This window comes from Hibiscus syriacus, unplaced genomic scaffold (assembly GCF_006381635.1).
Source record: "Hibiscus syriacus cultivar Baekdansim isolate YM2019G1 unplaced genomic scaffold, ASM638163v2 tig00001478_pilon, whole genome shotgun sequence".
Lineage (NCBI taxonomy): Eukaryota > Viridiplantae > Streptophyta > Magnoliopsida > Malvales > Malvaceae > Hibiscus > Hibiscus syriacus.
This window is the reverse complement of record NW_024061874.1, coordinates 3,278,849-3,297,559: the sequence shown is the minus strand read 5'-3', so window position 1 is coordinate 3,297,559 and position 18,711 is coordinate 3,278,849. Positions and strand designations below refer to the sequence as shown.

The 18,711-nt window shown below is 37.8% G+C and overlaps 1 protein-coding gene across 1 annotated transcript; it reads right to left on the bottom strand.

Moving 5' to 3' along the window:
* Positions 1–3,610: 3,610 nt before the first annotated feature.
* Positions 3,611–9,984, bottom strand: LOC120127416 (malonyl-CoA decarboxylase, mitochondrial-like). The gene is made up of 16 exons (XM_039145334.1): positions 9,882–9,984; positions 9,641–9,726; positions 9,311–9,401; positions 9,087–9,210; positions 8,812–8,995; positions 8,269–8,413; positions 8,089–8,179; positions 7,908–7,966; positions 7,762–7,839; positions 7,497–7,580; positions 6,922–7,103; positions 6,392–6,520; positions 6,165–6,237; positions 5,846–5,931; positions 3,973–4,057; positions 3,611–3,809 (listed from the first exon to the last, which is right to left on the bottom strand). The coding sequence occupies exons 1-16, from the start codon at positions 9,963–9,965 to the stop codon at positions 3,771–3,773; spliced, it is 1,620 nt and encodes a 539-aa protein (XP_039001265.1). The 5' UTR covers positions 9,966–9,984; the 3' UTR covers positions 3,611–3,770.
* Positions 9,985–18,711: the final 8,727 nt, after the last annotated feature.

The following is an 18,711-nucleotide window of genomic DNA, read 5'->3' as shown; positions in this document are numbered from 1 at the left end:
ACGAGGCAATGAGTCATCACCTTCCATAAGGTCTAGTCAACGCTTCTAAAAGGACGAATAGGTCTTCTGCATTTTTGAAATTCGAATTTAAGTCAAACTCATGTTTTTAGGATTTTAGTTTAAATATTTTAAGAGTTATCTTTTATCTTATCTTTGTTTTCAGGATTTTAGTTTAAATAGTTTAATAATTATCTTTTGTTTTTAGGAATTATTTTTTCCTTGTTTTTAGGATTTTTTGAAGGCTATAAATACCCTCTCAGGGTAAGCCTAAAAACACAATCAGATTTCATTCTTCTTCTTTGTTTTGGTTTAAATAAAAGTTTTTCTTTTCTTATTTTCAAAGTTTTCATTTTTATTTTTATTTTTAAAGATGCTAAGTATGATTGTCATACTTAGCTAATTTCTCCATAGCCAAGAGCTGAAGCGATGACTCAATTCTTATTTTGAGGATTGAAAAGCAGTAAAATAACTTCGAGTTATTTTCTCAATTTTCTGGAGGAATACGATTGGTAATCGACCTATGTTTTTAAAATCAAAACGATTTTTAATCAAAAAGTCGATGTTGGTTCGAAAGTTGTTCTGATTTATAGTTGGGAGGAATAAGCGACTGGTAGCAAGTTCGACTTCCTGTGAATACACTTAGCGGCGGTCCACTAAGCGAAATTGAGATCGGATTCAATTCTTATTGAGGCAACATAGTATGAGTCCAATTTTTCTAGATCTATAAAATAGGTGTGCTGACGACGATAGTCGTAGTTAGTCTCCATAAAGGACTGATATCCAAAAATAGATTTTGGGTTATCGGTTCACAAGAGAGAAAAATAAGTTACAGGGGTTGGGCTCTGTAGAATGTAACCACTAAATAACCGAAGCAAAAATTTATTTCGAGGATTAACTGGAATTGAGGCAAAAGCTGAAGCCTGAGGTTAATTTCATAATAAGTTTTTCTTTATCTAAATTTATTTTAAATTTATTTATTTCATCCTTATATTTTATTTTAAAAACAATTTTAAAGCCTCCTGTTTAATCTCATCCTCATCCAAATCTCTACCTTATCTCATCCTTATCCAGAATTATAAAGTTTACTTCATCATAAACTCCAAAGTCCTTGTGGACCGACCCTACTTCTCTTAACTACCATCTCTCTTTATTTATTTATTTTCGAGAAGCTGTAATTATTTTGACAATAAAACGACACATTTCACCCGATCAAAGAAACAGCCTCCAATTCCATTCTATTTTATCCCAAGTCTAATTGATAATATATCTAATACGATGGGACTAAATTTGGAAGGTTGGTAAACTACAGGAACTGAGGACATAATTAGACCAACTCAAAATCATGCATATTTCATCTGTTAACCCATTAATTTCCTTGAGGAGAGCTACAACCCTGAAGCTTACAAGGACTTGAGCTTGATGACGGAATCACCAAGGCAAAAAGGTCTAGGAATGTAGATTTATCAATGTTCAGTCTCTGTTAAAATCTTGAGGGATTTGTGTTCATCCAAAGAAGATAATTCGGGTATATGATTCCACAACATAGCTCATAGGAAACCGGACAAGAAACTGAAAAAGAAACCGGAATGTGACCGGACTTCCGGCTTGAGCTCGTCGGATAGACTTCTGGATCATATTTGGAGCGTTCCCCCCCACCCCCTAATAATGCTCTTGGCCCGAATCAGTGCCGTTGGAAGCATGGAAAGAAAGGCGTGTTTTCTGTCGGTAGTACTTACTCCGCCCTAGCATCTGACACGTGGTATAACAACGATTCTATTTGGTAGACTATTAGGAAGCTGGCTGTCCCTGAGAGAATTCGAACTTTCTTATGGCTGGTTACTCACGACATGATCCTATCTAATGTTAATCGCTGTAAGCGGGACACCGCCCAGGATCCCTCTTGTTCCTGCTGTGGAGCCCTTGAGGAGTCGACATCTCACGTTATTAGAGACTGTCCCTGGACCAAGCCTCTTTGGAATTCTTTGACAGATTGTTGGCCCTCACGAGATTTCTTCTCAACTGGAACTGAATCTGAAAAAGTGCACGGTTTTTGTCATAAACATTGAAGAAGTAGAGATTAATCGATGGGCGGAGTCTATCGGATGTTTGGCTGGAGCGTTTCCATCAACTTATCTGGGCCTTCCTCTAGGAGCAACTCGAAACTCCGCCCGATTGTGGGAACCAGTGATCAAAAAAGTGGAAAACAGACTCGCTGGATGGAAATCGGTGTTGTTGGCCTTTGGCGGGCGGGTTGCTTTGATTAAGACTGTGTTATCTAACCTCCCTTCATATTTTTCTTGCCTCTTTTCAGATTACCGGTCTCAGTGTACGAAAGGCTTAACAGCTTGTTTGCAAGGTTTTTGTGGGGCAGTGCAGAAGCGAAAAAGACCATTCATTGGGTAAGCTGGAAGGAAATTTGCAAACCGGTGGAAGCTGGGGGTTTAGGGTTCGTGGATCTAAGGCACAAATTTGCAAGGTTTTTGTGGGGCAGTGCAGAAGTGAAAAAGATCATTCATTGGGTAAGCTGGAAGGAAATTTGCAAACCGGATGGAAATTTACCCGTTTTGTTTAGGCTCCCCAGAGTCGGTTGACCATCTATTTTTCAAATGTGGGGCTGCGTGGAAAGTTTGGGGTTCTTTTCCTCTCGTTGTGGGGGTATTTCTATTGCTATGCTGTCGGAGCCGATTAATTTTTTACACGATTGATCAATGCTCCTCTACCCCTTATCGATAATAAAATGTTTATTTTTAAAAAAATTGGTTAATCTGTTAGCTTCTTCTCCGTTGTACGCTGGTTTTTGCATTCCTTGGAATACTGTTTTCTCCTCTCTACTTTGGTATGTTTGGAAGCGGCGGAATAATTGGGTTTTCCAGCAAGATCGACAGGCACTTGACTCTTTGCTCCACCAAGCTCTCTCTTGGGCGAATATCTTCAGCTCTGGTGCTTCTGTCGTCAGTGCCCGTTCCATTGCCACCGAAATCAGTTGGGAACACTCTTCCCTGGGTTTTGTTTACCTCAACACTGATGGATCGGTTGGCCATTCTAATTACAGCTCCTCGGGTGGTATCTTGCGGTGTCATGATGGAGGGTTCATTGCTGGTTTTGATCATAACTTGGGCACCTCCACGGTCATCAATTCTGAATTATGGGGGATTCTTGATGGTCTCAATCTTGCTTGGGATAGAGGTTTTCGCCATTTAGTTGTTCAAATGGATGGTACGGATGCTTTTGAATTAATTACTTCGGCTTTGATTCCAGTTCTCTTTCTCTAGTTCGTGGTATTTTGACTTTGATTAGACAAGATTGGCAAGCTGAATTCAAGCTTATAAAACGAGAAGCTAGCATGGCACCGGATTTCTTAACAAGATTGGCTCGGGATGTGGTAGATGACTTCCTGATTTTCGACAATGCTCCTCGTGGATTACACGAGATTTTGGATCAGGACGTCATAGGGCCTCCCATATCCGATTTTGTTAATTTGCCTTGTATTTCTCTAGGCTCATTTCTATTCGGAAAAAAGAAGAAGAAACATATTGAAGCATTATTGAATGTTAAGAACAGTTTCTTGGATGTGGTTTCTTTGATCAATAATTCCCTGGAAAAGGTTTACAGCTGGTGGCGTTTTTGCGTTTTTCATGGAAGCGGAAATTGCTTTATTAAGGCAAATACACAGGCAGCAACATCAAGTACCTTAATTTGAATCTAGAGAAATCAGAAGTGTACAAACAAGTTTGTAATCCGTAAAACATACTTAAATCGTCTCCCCTCGGTCATCCTAAGTTGTTCTTGGATTCATTTTCCGTTAATGGCTGAAACAATAGCAATAGCAAAATCAAGCAAGGCAAAGGGCAGACATCAAACTGTTAATGCAATGGTATGACATGGGAGCGTGCCAATAAGCAAATCTTTGACGAACCATCAATTATCGATGTAAAGCGAAAAGTCTTATTCTTGAATGCACAACTTAAATACCTGAGTGTACCGTTTCACGTCATCGGAAGAGTGGATATGTCCTTTAATGAAATACGACTGAGCATACTCATTGATATTCTCTGGCCTGCAGTGAGTCATCGTATAATGTAAGTACGATGCTCAAAGAGAGAAATTCTAATAAAGGTATAACTATTGTTATGAGGCTGGAAATCCATTTTAGGTTCAAAATAGACATAATTACATGAATAGTTTGGTGTTCAATACAGCAAGGATTTCAAAAAGGTTTAAATGGCAATTACACCTTATTTTACTTCTCCAGACATCAAAGCAGGAAGCAAGCACATCGAGACTAATTAATTTAGAAGTTTCTTAAAGTATAAATTTCTGACATTAACAACAACAATAACAAAATCATATTCTCATATGCAATGAGGTAAGGGGGAGATAGAGTAGTAGACTGCCCCCGACGCCAGGTTGAGAGCAGTTTCCGTGGAAGACCTCCGGCAGTCAGAAAATTAAAAATAAAGATAAAATACAATGCATGTATAAATAAATAAATAAATAAATACATAGATGAACAGTAATCATATGCGCGTCTGTAAGGGTAAGTAATCCCTGCAAATAAATCTATGTGTAAAAATCTCTGCATATAGACAGAAACGTAAGTCCCGGCTAAATTTAGAAAGAGAAAACATGAAGAGAATGATGCACAAAAGTTAACGATAGCAAGCTACGAGAAGGAATAAAGTCAAATGAGTTAAAACGTAAACTAAGGCAACACTACTCCGCTACCCTAGTTCTAAGGCTTCATAATTTCCAATGACTGAAACGTATAAAAAGTAGAAGTCATTGAAAATTACTACAAAGGCATTAAAAAGAATACAGAGATACTACACCTTATGGCTGTGACCCACACTACTCGACTACCCTCGTCTTAGGTCTCCATACTTTCCTATCAGAGGTCATGTCATCGGTAAGTGCTAAATCCTTCAAATCAGATCTCAAGCAGTCTACCCACTTCCTCCTTGATCGTCCTCTCTTTCTGGCACCGTCGACTGTAATCAACTCTACCCTCCTGACCGCATCCGATGGTTGTCGTCTAAGGATATGCCCAAACCACCGTAGTCTTTCCTCCCTCAATTTTTCGGATACAAGCACCACCCCCAAGGACATCCTAATTGCAGAGTATAGTGTCAAGTCCCACAGAGTCCTACCGCATGCCCACAAAGCATTCTCATTTCTACGGTCTCCATCCTCATTACGTGACCCTTCTTGATTGCCCAACATTCTGATCCATACAGCAACATTGGTCTTATTGTCATTCTATAAAATTTTCCCTTAAGTTTTAGAGACACCTTCTTGCCACACAAAACTCCAGTAGTAATCATCCACTTTAGTCATCCCGCCTTTATACGGTGTGTAATGTCATCATTTACACCCCCATCTTTATGTATCATAGACCCTAGGTACTTGAAACAATCTTTTGAGGGGAGAACGTTTCATTCGATGCATACTTCTATATCTTCATCGTTTTGGTTCCCACTGAAGTTTGAACATAAATACTCTGTCTTTTCAATATTGATCCTTAGACCTTTTTCTTCCAAAGCAGTCTTCCAGGTAGCCAGTCTACTATTCAGGTCAGTTTTTGTTTCAGCAACTAGGACAATGTCGTCAGCGAAAAGCATACACCATGGAACACCGTCTGGTGTCGCACAATAGATGTCGTCCATAATCAAGGCGAAGATGTAAGGGCTAAGAGCCGACCTCTGGTGGAGTCCGATTTCCACCGAGAAAGCCTCGGTGTCGCCAACTGTAGTCCTGACGTATGTAGTAGATCTACAGTACATATCACGAATTGCCCGGACATTAAATAAACTATAAAAATTGGTTTCAGTTGGGACAGAAAATTTACCTGTAGACATAGTTCACCATGATACCTGCACTTTGGCTCAAGGCTTTTTCTGATCGGTCGGCCATCCAGTTTATTCTTTGAACCATCTGTTCCATATTTAAAGCGATTAAATGAGTGTAGAAACCGGCACTTAAACAATAGGATGTGAATGTGCAAGCAAGAGAGAGAGAGAGAGGAGTGTGCATCAAGAACATTTTCTCACGGTTACCCTATTCTTGATGAACGACTGGTTTATACGTGTAGAGGAAAATCTAGTAACTAATCAATATGTTTTGTCAATAGGACTTCGTTGGTCTATTATTGCAATCTGATTACGTACCGCTCCATTATGCAAATGGAAGTTTGCGACAGAATCCAGAGCTTTTCCTCGCTTTTTCTCTAGCAGAAGGTACCTACATTTGAAGAATCAGCATTAATTGATTTTACCCAAAGAAACACAAGCTCCGTATGTTAGGTGCAGAATCAATTAATCTGACGCAAGAATAAAAGAAATTAAATATAAAGCTATTTGATCAAAAAACAGAAATTTCAAATGGAGTAACATACCTCGCACATAGTCGCATTAGAGGTGATTTTAATGCAGAAAGCAATTTATCTGAATTAATCCATTCATGAGTTGTCGGTGTTAGCACGTTCAACAGTATTTCCATGCCACTTTTTCCAGCAGCAAGATCCCTGCAACAGATAATGACATTATGGCAATATGCAGACTCCGTAAATCACATTTCAGGATCACAATAAGGGTTGGAGAATACAGAATAATGATGACAGCCGTGACTTGTGAGCTAAATCCCCCCATAAATGTTTCCAAAAGTTGATCTTCCCCTCTACTTAAGTGTAGAGCTTGAACAAATAATCTGAGGGTAAACTATTTCTATTTAATTGGAAAAGCAATCAATCAATATCATTTTCATAACTCGATATGCTTCATTGTCACTCCATTAAGCTCCAAGAAAAACACTGCTCCCAAACTGGGAAATCAATATGCATTACAGGCCAATGTTCTAGAAACCATTAATCTTCATAAAATCCAGAAATCTCATCGACCATAGGCATACACACAAAATGGAGCGTACCCCAATGAGTTTATTAGTGCTCTTTCTTCTTCTGGTTCAAGTACGTTCTCATAAAAAGGTAATCCAGATTTATCAGCTGATGAGCATGATATGTCCTCTGCTTCAGCAAGTCTTGATTGAGAAGCCAACTTGGATAAAAGCCAAGGCATGAATCCCGGGATAGGGCTAAGCGTAGCAAACACCTTAAGCGGAAAAGAAGTGTCAGTAAGCATCATCCCAAGCAAAACTTAAGCTGTGCAACCCAGTACACAGATGTCAAGGACTATGTAAGAAAACCGGTCGAGGGAACATCCTGTATAGTGCCAAGTATATTATTGAAAATCTGTTGAAATATCTAATGTCTTGTGCAGGAGGACTAACAAAGACCAAACATGACTCAAAACACAGATTGCAGAGAGTGCAACATAACAACATTTTCAGAAATTAAAATGATTAATGCCTGATATCATTAAAGGATGAGCAATTCCATCAAGCATAAAACAGGAAAAAGTAAACTTATATTATAACTGAACATGCAAAAATAATCTTGTAGCTAGTTTGATCAAGAAATCAGATCGGAGAAAAGGAAGACTTACAGAAATATGTGGCATATCTCTTTTAACCAATGTAATAACGCGTTTAATAAGAAACTTTCCTAGGTTGATTCCTGCCAAACCAGGCTGAGAAAGTTGGAAAAAGGCGGTCAGGTTCAAGGAAACGTAATCAGGAGCGTGTGAAAAGCCCATTAGCACAAGAAACTACACTATTTGCATAGACCATGTAAACAGCTGCTATGATATCTTTCTTCATGCTATAGTTAATATCTTTTACAAATAAGGGGGTGGGGGAAGAACATTATACCTGAGTTGATGATATTGAGTAAAATAATGCGCATGCTGCCTCACTTTCAGCAATTGGAGGATTATCCCACAGAACTTCCTATCATTCACAGAAATATTACCAACAAGAAGATGATTGGAGTATGGTACAGTTAAAAGAAAGTTCACCTGTATTGTCTCTGTTATGCTCTTCAAAAGTGCTACTTCAATAAAAATAAGAGGTTCACCTGAAATACAGAATGCCTAGATAGATAGAGAGAGACGGCGACCAGCGAGAACAGGTGGAATTGCAGGCAATACAGTACTTAACACCCTGAGTCCCCCCCAATCAGTGAAAGGAACTACTTACAAGGTATGGCTGAATGAAAATACGCAAAACAACGACGACCAACTCCTAGTCTTCTCTTAAGATCTATAAGATTACTGATCGGATGCACTGCCTGGCCAAAATTTGATCATTAAACAATACAAGGCTGCACAATACAAAATATAGAATTCAAGAAAGCAAGAGGGAGAATAAAAAACAAACCTCATAAGCTACAATTTTCTCCAGCAAAGAAGCAGGATCATCCCATGTAATCTGATGGAGCTCTAAAGCAGCAGGAGAAAGCCAAGTGCTAAGCTTGTCTTTCAGATTGGAATCCATTGCTCGCAGTGAGGCCATATTTCCTTCTCTGAAATAAAAAAAAAATAGTTGCATTTGAAGTAATCATATTTCAATTTTTAATAGAAATGAATGTATTCTAAGTTCTAGATCTGCAACAGGTCAGCAACAATACCTTAGAAATTTTTTAACAATTCAGTTCTTATACTCTTTCAGCATTGCAATGTATACCTAAATTCTACTTTAAGAAAGAAAATACCAATGCCCAAAAGATTGATTATGATGCAAGATAATACACAAGTGATTGATAATCATACACGATAATCCAAAGCCCTTAGGAAGTTCCTTACAACCGTAGCATGTGTTTTTTATGACTTTGAATGATAAATTAGAAGTGAAAAACTCGAGTTTCTGACATTCTCCAACACACTTTTCAGTTAAATAAAACAGAAAGGACAATAACATTACACGAGAATGGATAATATATCAGCCCGAAGGACGGTCAAAAACTTCAGCCCTTCTGGGTGCGTGTTAATTCTCTCGAATAGAGTTTCATACACTGGCTTAAGGGAATGTCTCAAATTTCTCTCTATGCGATAGAAAGTCGAAAGAGAGCATTCATCTTCAACTACTCCTGATTGAGCTTCATTCCTTGAAACAATTAACTTCCGCACCATTTAACCTCGCTAAACATGAATGCAATATTCCATAAAAAGGTTAAATACCAACAGTAAGTTCATCACCAGGTGGTTGAAGTCCAAGATACAGTTTTATCAGCTCGCGAACTTGTGTCCTGTTGAGATCATACTCTTTGGCAAGTGTGATCAATAGTTTCCGCCGGTTCTCGAAAGAAAGGATGAAATAACCCTGCAGTATATCACAATTCACAGCATGATCAAGCACAGTCATACACAATGAGAACGCTAGATAATTAATAATTGCTGGTTAGTTGTTAACAATAACTCACCTCCGAAAAATCATTAAGTGCAGAATCTAGAACTTCAGTTTTATGCATCAACGTCTCAGAGTGCATCGATTCTCGTACAGCTTCGAACGATCTAGTTTAACGAAAAAAGAAAAGAAAAAAAAAACCAGTTTCCAGATTTCAAAATCAAGAATGTACATATGATCCATGTTGCTCGGACTCTTCATTTTTCTTAAAATACCTGTGTCCGATACAAGTATCAGACAAATGAATATAGGATACAACCTCCAAGAATCTTCAAGTTACACACTCACACCCAAGTTCGGGTAACATAAATTGTATAACATGAATACTTTACAACAAATAACAGACCTTTGATTGTTGAGATTTTCATTTCCATGTCCGTCTGAACCGGATCGGTTACCTTGAGAATTCGGTAGCAGTTGATTCACCTCATTCTGGGGTAAAATTAATAATTCAAACTAATTAATAACAGCTTCATTAAATCCGTGATTAATCAAACAATTCGCTTAACAGAATAAGATGAATCAAACGTAATTTTGGACAAAATTGACGTTGTGATAACTTTAAAAAGAAGAAAAGAAAAACTTACAGAGATGGGAGTAAGGGCGAAATTAGTGTGATGATTAGGTCTCATTCTGGCTCGCATCAAAATGGCCAATGCTTTCTTGTTCATTTTTCTATCATAAAGAATTCAATAAATAACGCGACAAAGACCAAATCATAAACGCTAAATTACTCTCTGGTTTGTTGTTCAAACATTGCTTTCCTCGAGCTGACGATGAGTCACCTTAACCGCTTCAGAAACGCCGAGCGACGGTGTGAATAGTATGGAAACATACACGAATGCACAAAAATGGCAGAGTTGTGGAATCGTAAGGACTGAAATAATAATAACGAAACAAATTGGTCCATGGAAAGAGGAGAAAGACGACGATAAACAAATGGTTAAAATACGTTTCAAATCCTTATACTCTTCATATATTTGAAATTTGTCTCACTACTTATGTTTTTAGGAATATTATCTTTTCATTTTTCAATTTACAAATTTAAGTCCGATCATTAATACAATTAAAAATTTTGTGGTAAATAGAAATCCCCAGGAGCCCATTACGATATCATTTTTGTTACACGGATGTCAACTATTTCTAGTTTAAAATATAAATGAACTCAAATTTAACAAAATAATTTTAATTATTGAATGTATTATAATTTTTAGTTAAAATTTTATTAAATAAATATTAATGATAAAAGAAAATATTATTTTTTTAGATATCATAAGTTTAAACAATTATATTTATAGATATGTATATATCTGTATAAAAAATCAATGTGTAATTCTGATAACTTTAAAAAATTGTAATATAACCTTAATGATTTTCACTAAATAATATAGTAAAGATCTTAATTCAAAAATTAATGTGTACTATCCCTTGTATAAGTATTTTTTTCGTCACCTCATTAATCAAACAATTTTATCACTATAAAATCATATTAAAATGCTAAAATAAATTGAATTTAAACTAAAATTGAGAGGTGAACCTAAAACATTTATTGAAAGTCCACATCCATTTCCATTTGAACCAAGATGCTGTAAGTTGGGCAGCTGATTGATTTGATATGGTCGTATAAATTGAACCAAATGACCGTATTCATTGGGCTGGGTCCTTTATCGTTAGGCAGACTGGGAAACTTATAAGTAGGAATGGGCTACGAGTCAAATTAGTCGGTTTTGACTCATTTCGATTGGTTTAGATCAGATTTTTTTTAAAAAAAAAAAATTGGATTGAGGTCGAATTTTAAAAAAAACATATTTTGTTTGGATCGAATTCAGGTTTAGAGTAAAAATATATGACTTGAAAAATAATATAAATTTACCTTGAAAAATAATATAAATTTACCTTATATTTAGGGAAAATTATAATAATAATCCCCTATATATTATTTTTTCAATTAAATCTTTATTCTTATTGAATAAAAATAATATTTTCATAAATATATTTATTTCGGGTCGTATCGGTGTAGACACCAATTTTCTTAAAAGATAGAGCTAGCAAGAGTTCCTCTCCTAAGAGGACTCTTCCACCACCATATCTTTTAAAGCAACAATCACACCAACAAACGTGCAACAACCGAGTAAGGAGTCTAGTTGCATTAGGATTCTATTGTTAGTTAGTTTTTTTCACTATAAATACATGTAATCCTCCCCATTTGTAACACACGATATACGAAATAAACAGCAGAAATTACTAGCAAATCGGAGCAAAAGACGTGATTCTCGAAGAGGAAAATAAGTAGAAAATGTAAAAGCTTGTACCTTTATCGCTTTAAGTCTTTACATGTGTGTTTCTCCATTATTTTTGCTCGAGTCAAACCTAAATAAAATCATTTTTGGCCGATGAACAGGAAGGTTTTTTTTTAAAGATCTATCTTCTAAATCTAGTAATCCCGAGGCCCGATCATAGAAAATTATTTAGATTTTCGAAAAATAGAGAAGAAAAGCTTAAAGTTAAAACATTCATTTCGCCCCCCTAATACGCAATATCAACGTTAATTGTCTTTTAAATTTGGTCTCAATTTTAACTTTTCTTTTATAATAGTCCTTTGTTGTTACATGCGTATTTTTTATTATTCTTATTCTATATATATATATATATATTAATTATCTTCATTTGGCTATTTTTTTTATTTTCTATATTCTATCGTTATATATATATATATATACTTTTAATTCTTTTTCATATATCATTATTATTTATATATATTTTTATTACTATAATTATATGTTATATATATTTATTATTTTATATACTTCATTTTATCTTTTATTTTTTTATCTTCTATTTTTATTTTTGTATTGTTATTGTTATTATCTTCTTTATTTTATGTATTTTATTTATATATATATATTTTATATTTGTTTTTGTGCCTCTTTATTTTATTTTATTTATTTTGCTTACATCTTCTTTATCTGTTTTATTTTCTCTACTTTATTGCATTTATTTTTTATTTAACCTTTTTTATTTTATTCATTTTTACTACATTTTTATCTAACATGTTTCTTGACTTCTTAAAGGGTACACTTTTAAAACTATCAAGGGTAAGTATTTGGGATCGTTATTTTACCTTTCAAGTTAAACTTTCAATTTTCTTAATTAAAGATAATTGGAAATTACATAGTACCGAAAGTGCAGTTCAAGGGTGCTAACTCTTCCTTGACTGTAATCGACTCCTGAATCCGACACATCTTTGGTACGACGCAGATCAGGTAAGAAATAAGGTATCCGATCAACCTATTTTTTCATAAAATAAATGATTGGTGGCAACTCCCAACCCAATTTTTTCAAGTCGAAGCCTAATTCGGGGCCCAACCGAGAAACGGTTACGACAGCTTGGCGACAGGTAAGTGAGTCAGGCTAAGGTAATTTCCAGTTGTCTTTTTAACGAAAATGGTAAGTTTAAATTTTAAGGTAACATTTCGATCCTTTTTTACTTACTTTTGATTATATTTTTAGGTAAATAGTTGTATTAATCGTTTTCTCATGATTTCAACCTTCAAATCTTTTTCATTTAAGGCTCTATACCCGAGCTCCAAACCTTGTCTTAAGTGGGGGTAAAAGCGACGTCTTCGTGTGAATTTATTCACCGTGCGGGCCTAGCAAGTAGCCTTCGAGATTCATATACCTTATGTCTTCGTGTGAATTTATTCACCATGCGGGCATAAGAGAATGTGTCCTCTCGAGTTTAACTTAGTCCACACAAGCCTGTGATGGGTTTAGGACTAAGGGTCTGGCAAGCCCAAGGGGACACCGGCAAGGATAACTCGGGTACCGTTTTTAGAACCTAAACCAGGAAACCATGGAGAATTAGAGCCTACCCCGAAACCACATTTCAAAACCTAGGATATTTTTACCCTAACCATTTTCTTTTTGTGTTTTTTTCTTTCGTCATTTTTTATTTTTTTATTTATTTTTATTTTATTAATCCTTTTGCCTTTGTGTTTGTTTTCTAGCATTTGCATCATAACAAGAAGCTATTGATCCTTAAAAAGCGTTTGTTAAACATAAAATAAATCTGAATTAATGGACAAAGGTGTTGTAATACAAGAGATTAAAAACGTTGAGGCACGACTATGGTCCGAGAAGACTCAGAAAGAGAAGGGAGACAGTCTTCAAGGAAATTATGTGTCAGAGCTTGTTAGTTACACATCTGTCAGCCTGAAATAAAACGATGTCCAAGAACTGTGAAATATTTGGGACAGTTGGGGGAATGACAGAAAGCAGAAGTTCAGCCAACGATATGGTGATATTGCCCTCTTACTCCATGTCAAGACTGATGAGCCCCTGCTCCGAGCATTAATTCAATTCTGGAACCCGGGATATAGTTGTTTCACCTTTAACCGGGAGGACATGGTGCCCATAATTGAAGAGTATACTACCCTACTGCACTGCGAAAACATCAGACTAGAGAGGGCATATATCAAACACATCAAGAGTCAGCCTTTCAAGAATGGACTAGCTAAGATTGCAAGGGTTGATGAAAAATGGGTGACTGATCGACTTCGACACAAAGGTAATGGAGAAGAAATCGAGTGGATTCACATAAGGCAATTAATGAAGAACCAACCTGATGAATGGAAGACTATAGACCTTTTTTCACTAGGTCTGTACGGTCTGGTTATCTTTCCTAAGACTTTGGGCTGCATCGACGCAACCGTGGTAGAGCTATTCGAATAACTTCCAAGGCGAGTCAACCCAGCACCGACCATCTTAGCCGAAACCTTTCGATCTCTCAACCATTGCAGAAGAACTAGCGGAGGAAGGTTCGTTGGGTGTATTCAGCTCCTTCAAGTCTGGATTCACAACCACTTTTGGAAGACTAATGGGGTAGCCTATCGTCGATTCAGCACTACCTATTCACCTTTAGGAGAATTCATCACTAGGAAATGGAATGAAGGTTCTTCAAAGGAAAAGTGGATGAAAGTTTTTACACATCTTCAGGATCGGGATATTACCTGGAGAGCCCCCTGGTTGTTCCTCGGTCACGTTCTTTTCCGGTGTGAGGATTCTGATACTATGACCTTACTCGGACTTTGGGGTGTAGTTGGGTATGCTCCGTTGTTAGCACTTAGACAGTATGGGGCACATCAGTTTGTCCCGGTAACATGCGGGCTAGCTAGATCAGAGCTTGTGTATAATGATGACAGTTATAAGAAGAGGATCAAGGAAGCAGCTGATTTGTGGAAGAAAGTATATCGTATGGATGTTGTGGCTGCCAGAGACATACTTACTCCAGATTATATGGAGTGATGAAGACTGAGAAAGAATGATAACATCCAGGTGCCAGAATGTGAAGACACCCGGACCATGGAGGAACATCTCAGGCATATCCCTTCTGAACTTGAGATAGCTAAGGCGGAGTTTGAAGCTGTGAATAACGAGCTAAAACAGAAGGTTAAAGAAATGGAAGCTGAACTTTATCAATGGAAGCTATATGTCGAATCTCAGAAAGATAGAGTAGACAAGCTGGAAAAGGAACAGAAAAGAGTCTGTTTTGAGCTCGAGGATTTGAGAAAATGGTATCAAGATAAAGTCAAGGATAATTCCAAGTTGAAAGTAACCTCTGAATAATGGAAAGACGAAGTTCATAGCTTAAAAAGAAAGTTCGAGGGGTCTGATGAAAGAGCTTGGAAAGAACAGTTGAAAATTGCTCAGAGGCGCTTAGTAGACAGTCAGCATCAAAATCAATGCTTGAGAATCCAGATGGTTGACCTAGAAAAACAACATGAGAGAGATGGAAAAACAATATCCGAGTTAGAAGTTATTGTGGATGGATTCAAGAAGCAAGCAGTCGAGCTTCAGATAGTACCCTTCGACAGAGGTCTGTAGTGGCGTTTCCATTGGGAGCAAGCACAATATAGGGTGAAAGCTAGAGACGCAGTCATCCGAGATTTCCTGGATCAAGTGCAAAAAGCAGCCCGTCATCTTCACGGCCTGGCAAGGGAAGCTGGAGTGGTTCGACAAGGCATTCAACCAATGACAGATGAAGGCAGAAGACTTGTTAACCTACTAGAAGTTGTTTGGGTCTAGAGGATTTAGGCCGAACGTTTTGATTGTTTTTTTATGTCTCTTACAAGATAAAACATTTCTGTCTACATAAGGATTATTTATAATAATAGACACTTTTTTGGATCAATGCCTCTAAAATTGCATACATTCTGCATTGCATACTTTGCATTTTATATTTCATATTTATTTTTATATTTTTCATGTTTTTACATTCATATTAACTAACAGAACATGTCTCATAAAGGGAAAGAGCAAACACCAAATTTACCACCGCAAGCATTAAATACGCACCATCCACATAATACTCGAGCAAAGAAGAGACAAATGGAGGCCAGAATGGGAAAACTCGAGGAGAACATGGTAAGACTGCAAAAAGAACTAGAAGATAAGATGGCTCAAAACAATCAGAGCACCCTGAAGTCCATCAAGAAAAATCAGGAGTCCTTGGTCGACCAAATTGTAGCCAAGTTATCGGGATTACAACAAGCTAGTACAGTAGGGGGAAGTCCCTCCGAGGGGGTAACCATATCACCAACCCACAAGTGGTTATTTCACCCGGGATCTTACCCAAACCAAAAGAAAACTCCTCTGCTATCAAATGAAAAGCATCATCTGTTGTAAAGGTGCAAACTTCCACAACTAATCCTGATAATTATCTGGATGATTACAATATCCCAGATTTCAATGAAGATGACAAAGCAAGAAAGATATAATAGAAGATCAAGATGTTAGAAGATCGAATAAAGATGGTCCAAGGGGACCATGATTATTATGGAGTGGACGCAAGAGAGCTGACCCTAGTTCCAGATTTGGTGCTTCCGCCAAAGTTTAAAGTTCCTGAGTTTGAGAAGTTCGATGGGAATAGCTGCCCATCAGCCCATATCACTATGTTCTGTCGGAAGATGATAGGATATGGAGAGAATGACCAACTCTTGATCCACTGCTTTCAGGAGAGCCTGTCCGGTTCAGCTATCCGGTAGTACAACCAACTCAGCCAAACTCATATCAAGACATGGAAAGACCTAGCCAAGTCTTTCCTGGAGCAATACAAATATATTAATGATATGAGACCAGATCGAGTTATGCTACAAGGCCTGAAAAAGAAGCACAACGAGAGTTTCTGACAATACGCACAGCGTTGGAGGGATTTGTCTGTGCAGGTTCATCGACCATTGAATGAAAAGGAGATTAGAAAGTTGTTTGTTCAAACCCTGAAGACACCTTACTTCAGGCACCTGGTGGCAATTACGTTAGGAGGTTTTTCAGACCTAGTCATGGCCGGTGAAATGATCGAGTTGACCATTAAACAAGGAAAAATCGAGGGAGGAGACTCCAGTAAAAAGCCTCCCACAAGAACAAAGACCGAGAGATCAACAATGTCAATACTTACAACATCAACAAGGGTGTTACGATCTCAAGCTCAAAAAATACTACAGTTGTACCATCTGGTAATTCAAACCAAGCTCAGAGAGAACCAAGGAAAGAAAGGGAAAGGGAGCAGATCGATCCCATTCCCATGACATATAAAGAGCTATATAAACAACTCTTCGACACTCATGTAGTGTCGCCTTACCCAATGGATCCGATGAAGCCCCCGTACCCGAAATGGTATGACGAAAACGCTCACTGTGAATATCATGGCGGTGTGCAGGGACATTCAATCAAAGGTTGTCTCACATTCAAGAGGCTTGTACAATGAATGCGAACAAGAATTGGATCACTTTCGACTCTGAAACACCAAGCGTTGCCCAGAATCCCTTGCCTAATCATCCAGAGACCGGAATTAATGCAATCACCACTGAAAATGGTAGGAGAATTAAAACCAGTGTTTCAGAAGTCAAAGCTCCTTTGGCTTGGGTATGGAGCCAAATGGTAAAGGCAGAGCTTCTTACACCACAGTCATGTGCAGCAAAGGGTGAATGTGGTAACTATTGTTGTTATCACAACGAAGAGGGACATAAAGTGCAAGAATGCTATGATTTCAGGACATTAGTCCAGCTCATGATGGACCAGAAAGAGTTGGAGTTTTACGAAGAAGTTCAGGATTCCCTGGAGGCAGATGTTTACGCTACCGGAAAATCATCAGACAAAAGACTCGGTAGAGGTAGTTCTTTGGTTATTACTCCTAAACCAAAGATGATAACAGCAACTCCGCAAGCAAAGGTGGTGATCACGGTACCTTGACCTTTTCAATACAAGGATAGTCGGCAAGTGCATTGGAAGTACGAATGCCAGGTAAGCGCTTCCAAAGAATGTGACAGCAAGGTGGGGCAAAGACCACTAGAACCCTTCAAGGAAGATGTGATGGCTATCAATGAACCTATAAAGGAGAAGGAAGCTAAAGAATTCCTCAAATTCTTGAAGCATAGCGAGTACAGTATTGTAGAATAGCTCCACAGCTTGCCAACACACACTTCAATGTTGGCACTTTTATTAAACTATGAAGCACATCGGGAGGTACTGTTTGAAAGTCCAGAATCAAACGTTTGTGCCACAAGACATACCAGTCAGCAAGATGGATCGACTGGTAAGTAATATTCAAGCTGATAATCTCATCTCATTCTCAGATGATGAGATTCCATCCAGAGAAAGAGGTCGAACTAAGGCATTACACATCACTACCTATTGTAAGGGGCATGTCTTACCGAGTGTGTTGATCGATAACTGCTCAGCCTTGAACGTGATGCCTTTGGTGACATTGAAGAGGCTGCCAATAGATACCTCTCATATGAGAGCCTACCAGAATGTGGTCCGAGCATTTGACAGGACCAAGAGAAAGGTAATTGGCAAGATTGAGGTACCGTTAACGATCAGACCAACCACCTACAACATTGAGTTTCTGGTGATGGATATTATGCCTTCTTATAACTATCTTTTGGAAAGGCCATGGATTCATCAAGCTGGTGCAGTACCATCCTAACTGCACCAAAAGGTGAAATTTGTTATTGACGGGGCCTTAGTAATTATCAATGTTGAAGAAGATATTGTGGCATGTGTGACCATGGAATGTTCATTCCGTTCCTTGGAATTTGTGAATGCCACCTTTATGGCAGAAGGAAGAACGATTCCTGGACCCCCGGCTTTCCAAGTGTACTAGGCTGGAGATCATGCAAACATTGGGACGAGGTAACAAGACTGAAAAAGGGTTTGGGAAGTTTTTGCAAGGGAGGATTGATCCAGTCCTTCCTATTTCAAAGCCAGACCGGTTTAGGCTCAGCTTTCAACCCAGTTACCATGAGAAGAGAAAAGAAGTTCAGAAGAACCGAGAGAGAAGACTAGCCAGGTTGACTGGAAGTGAACTTCAATGGGAACCCATGACATTCCTGCCTCTTTGCCACACATTCAAGTCAAGTG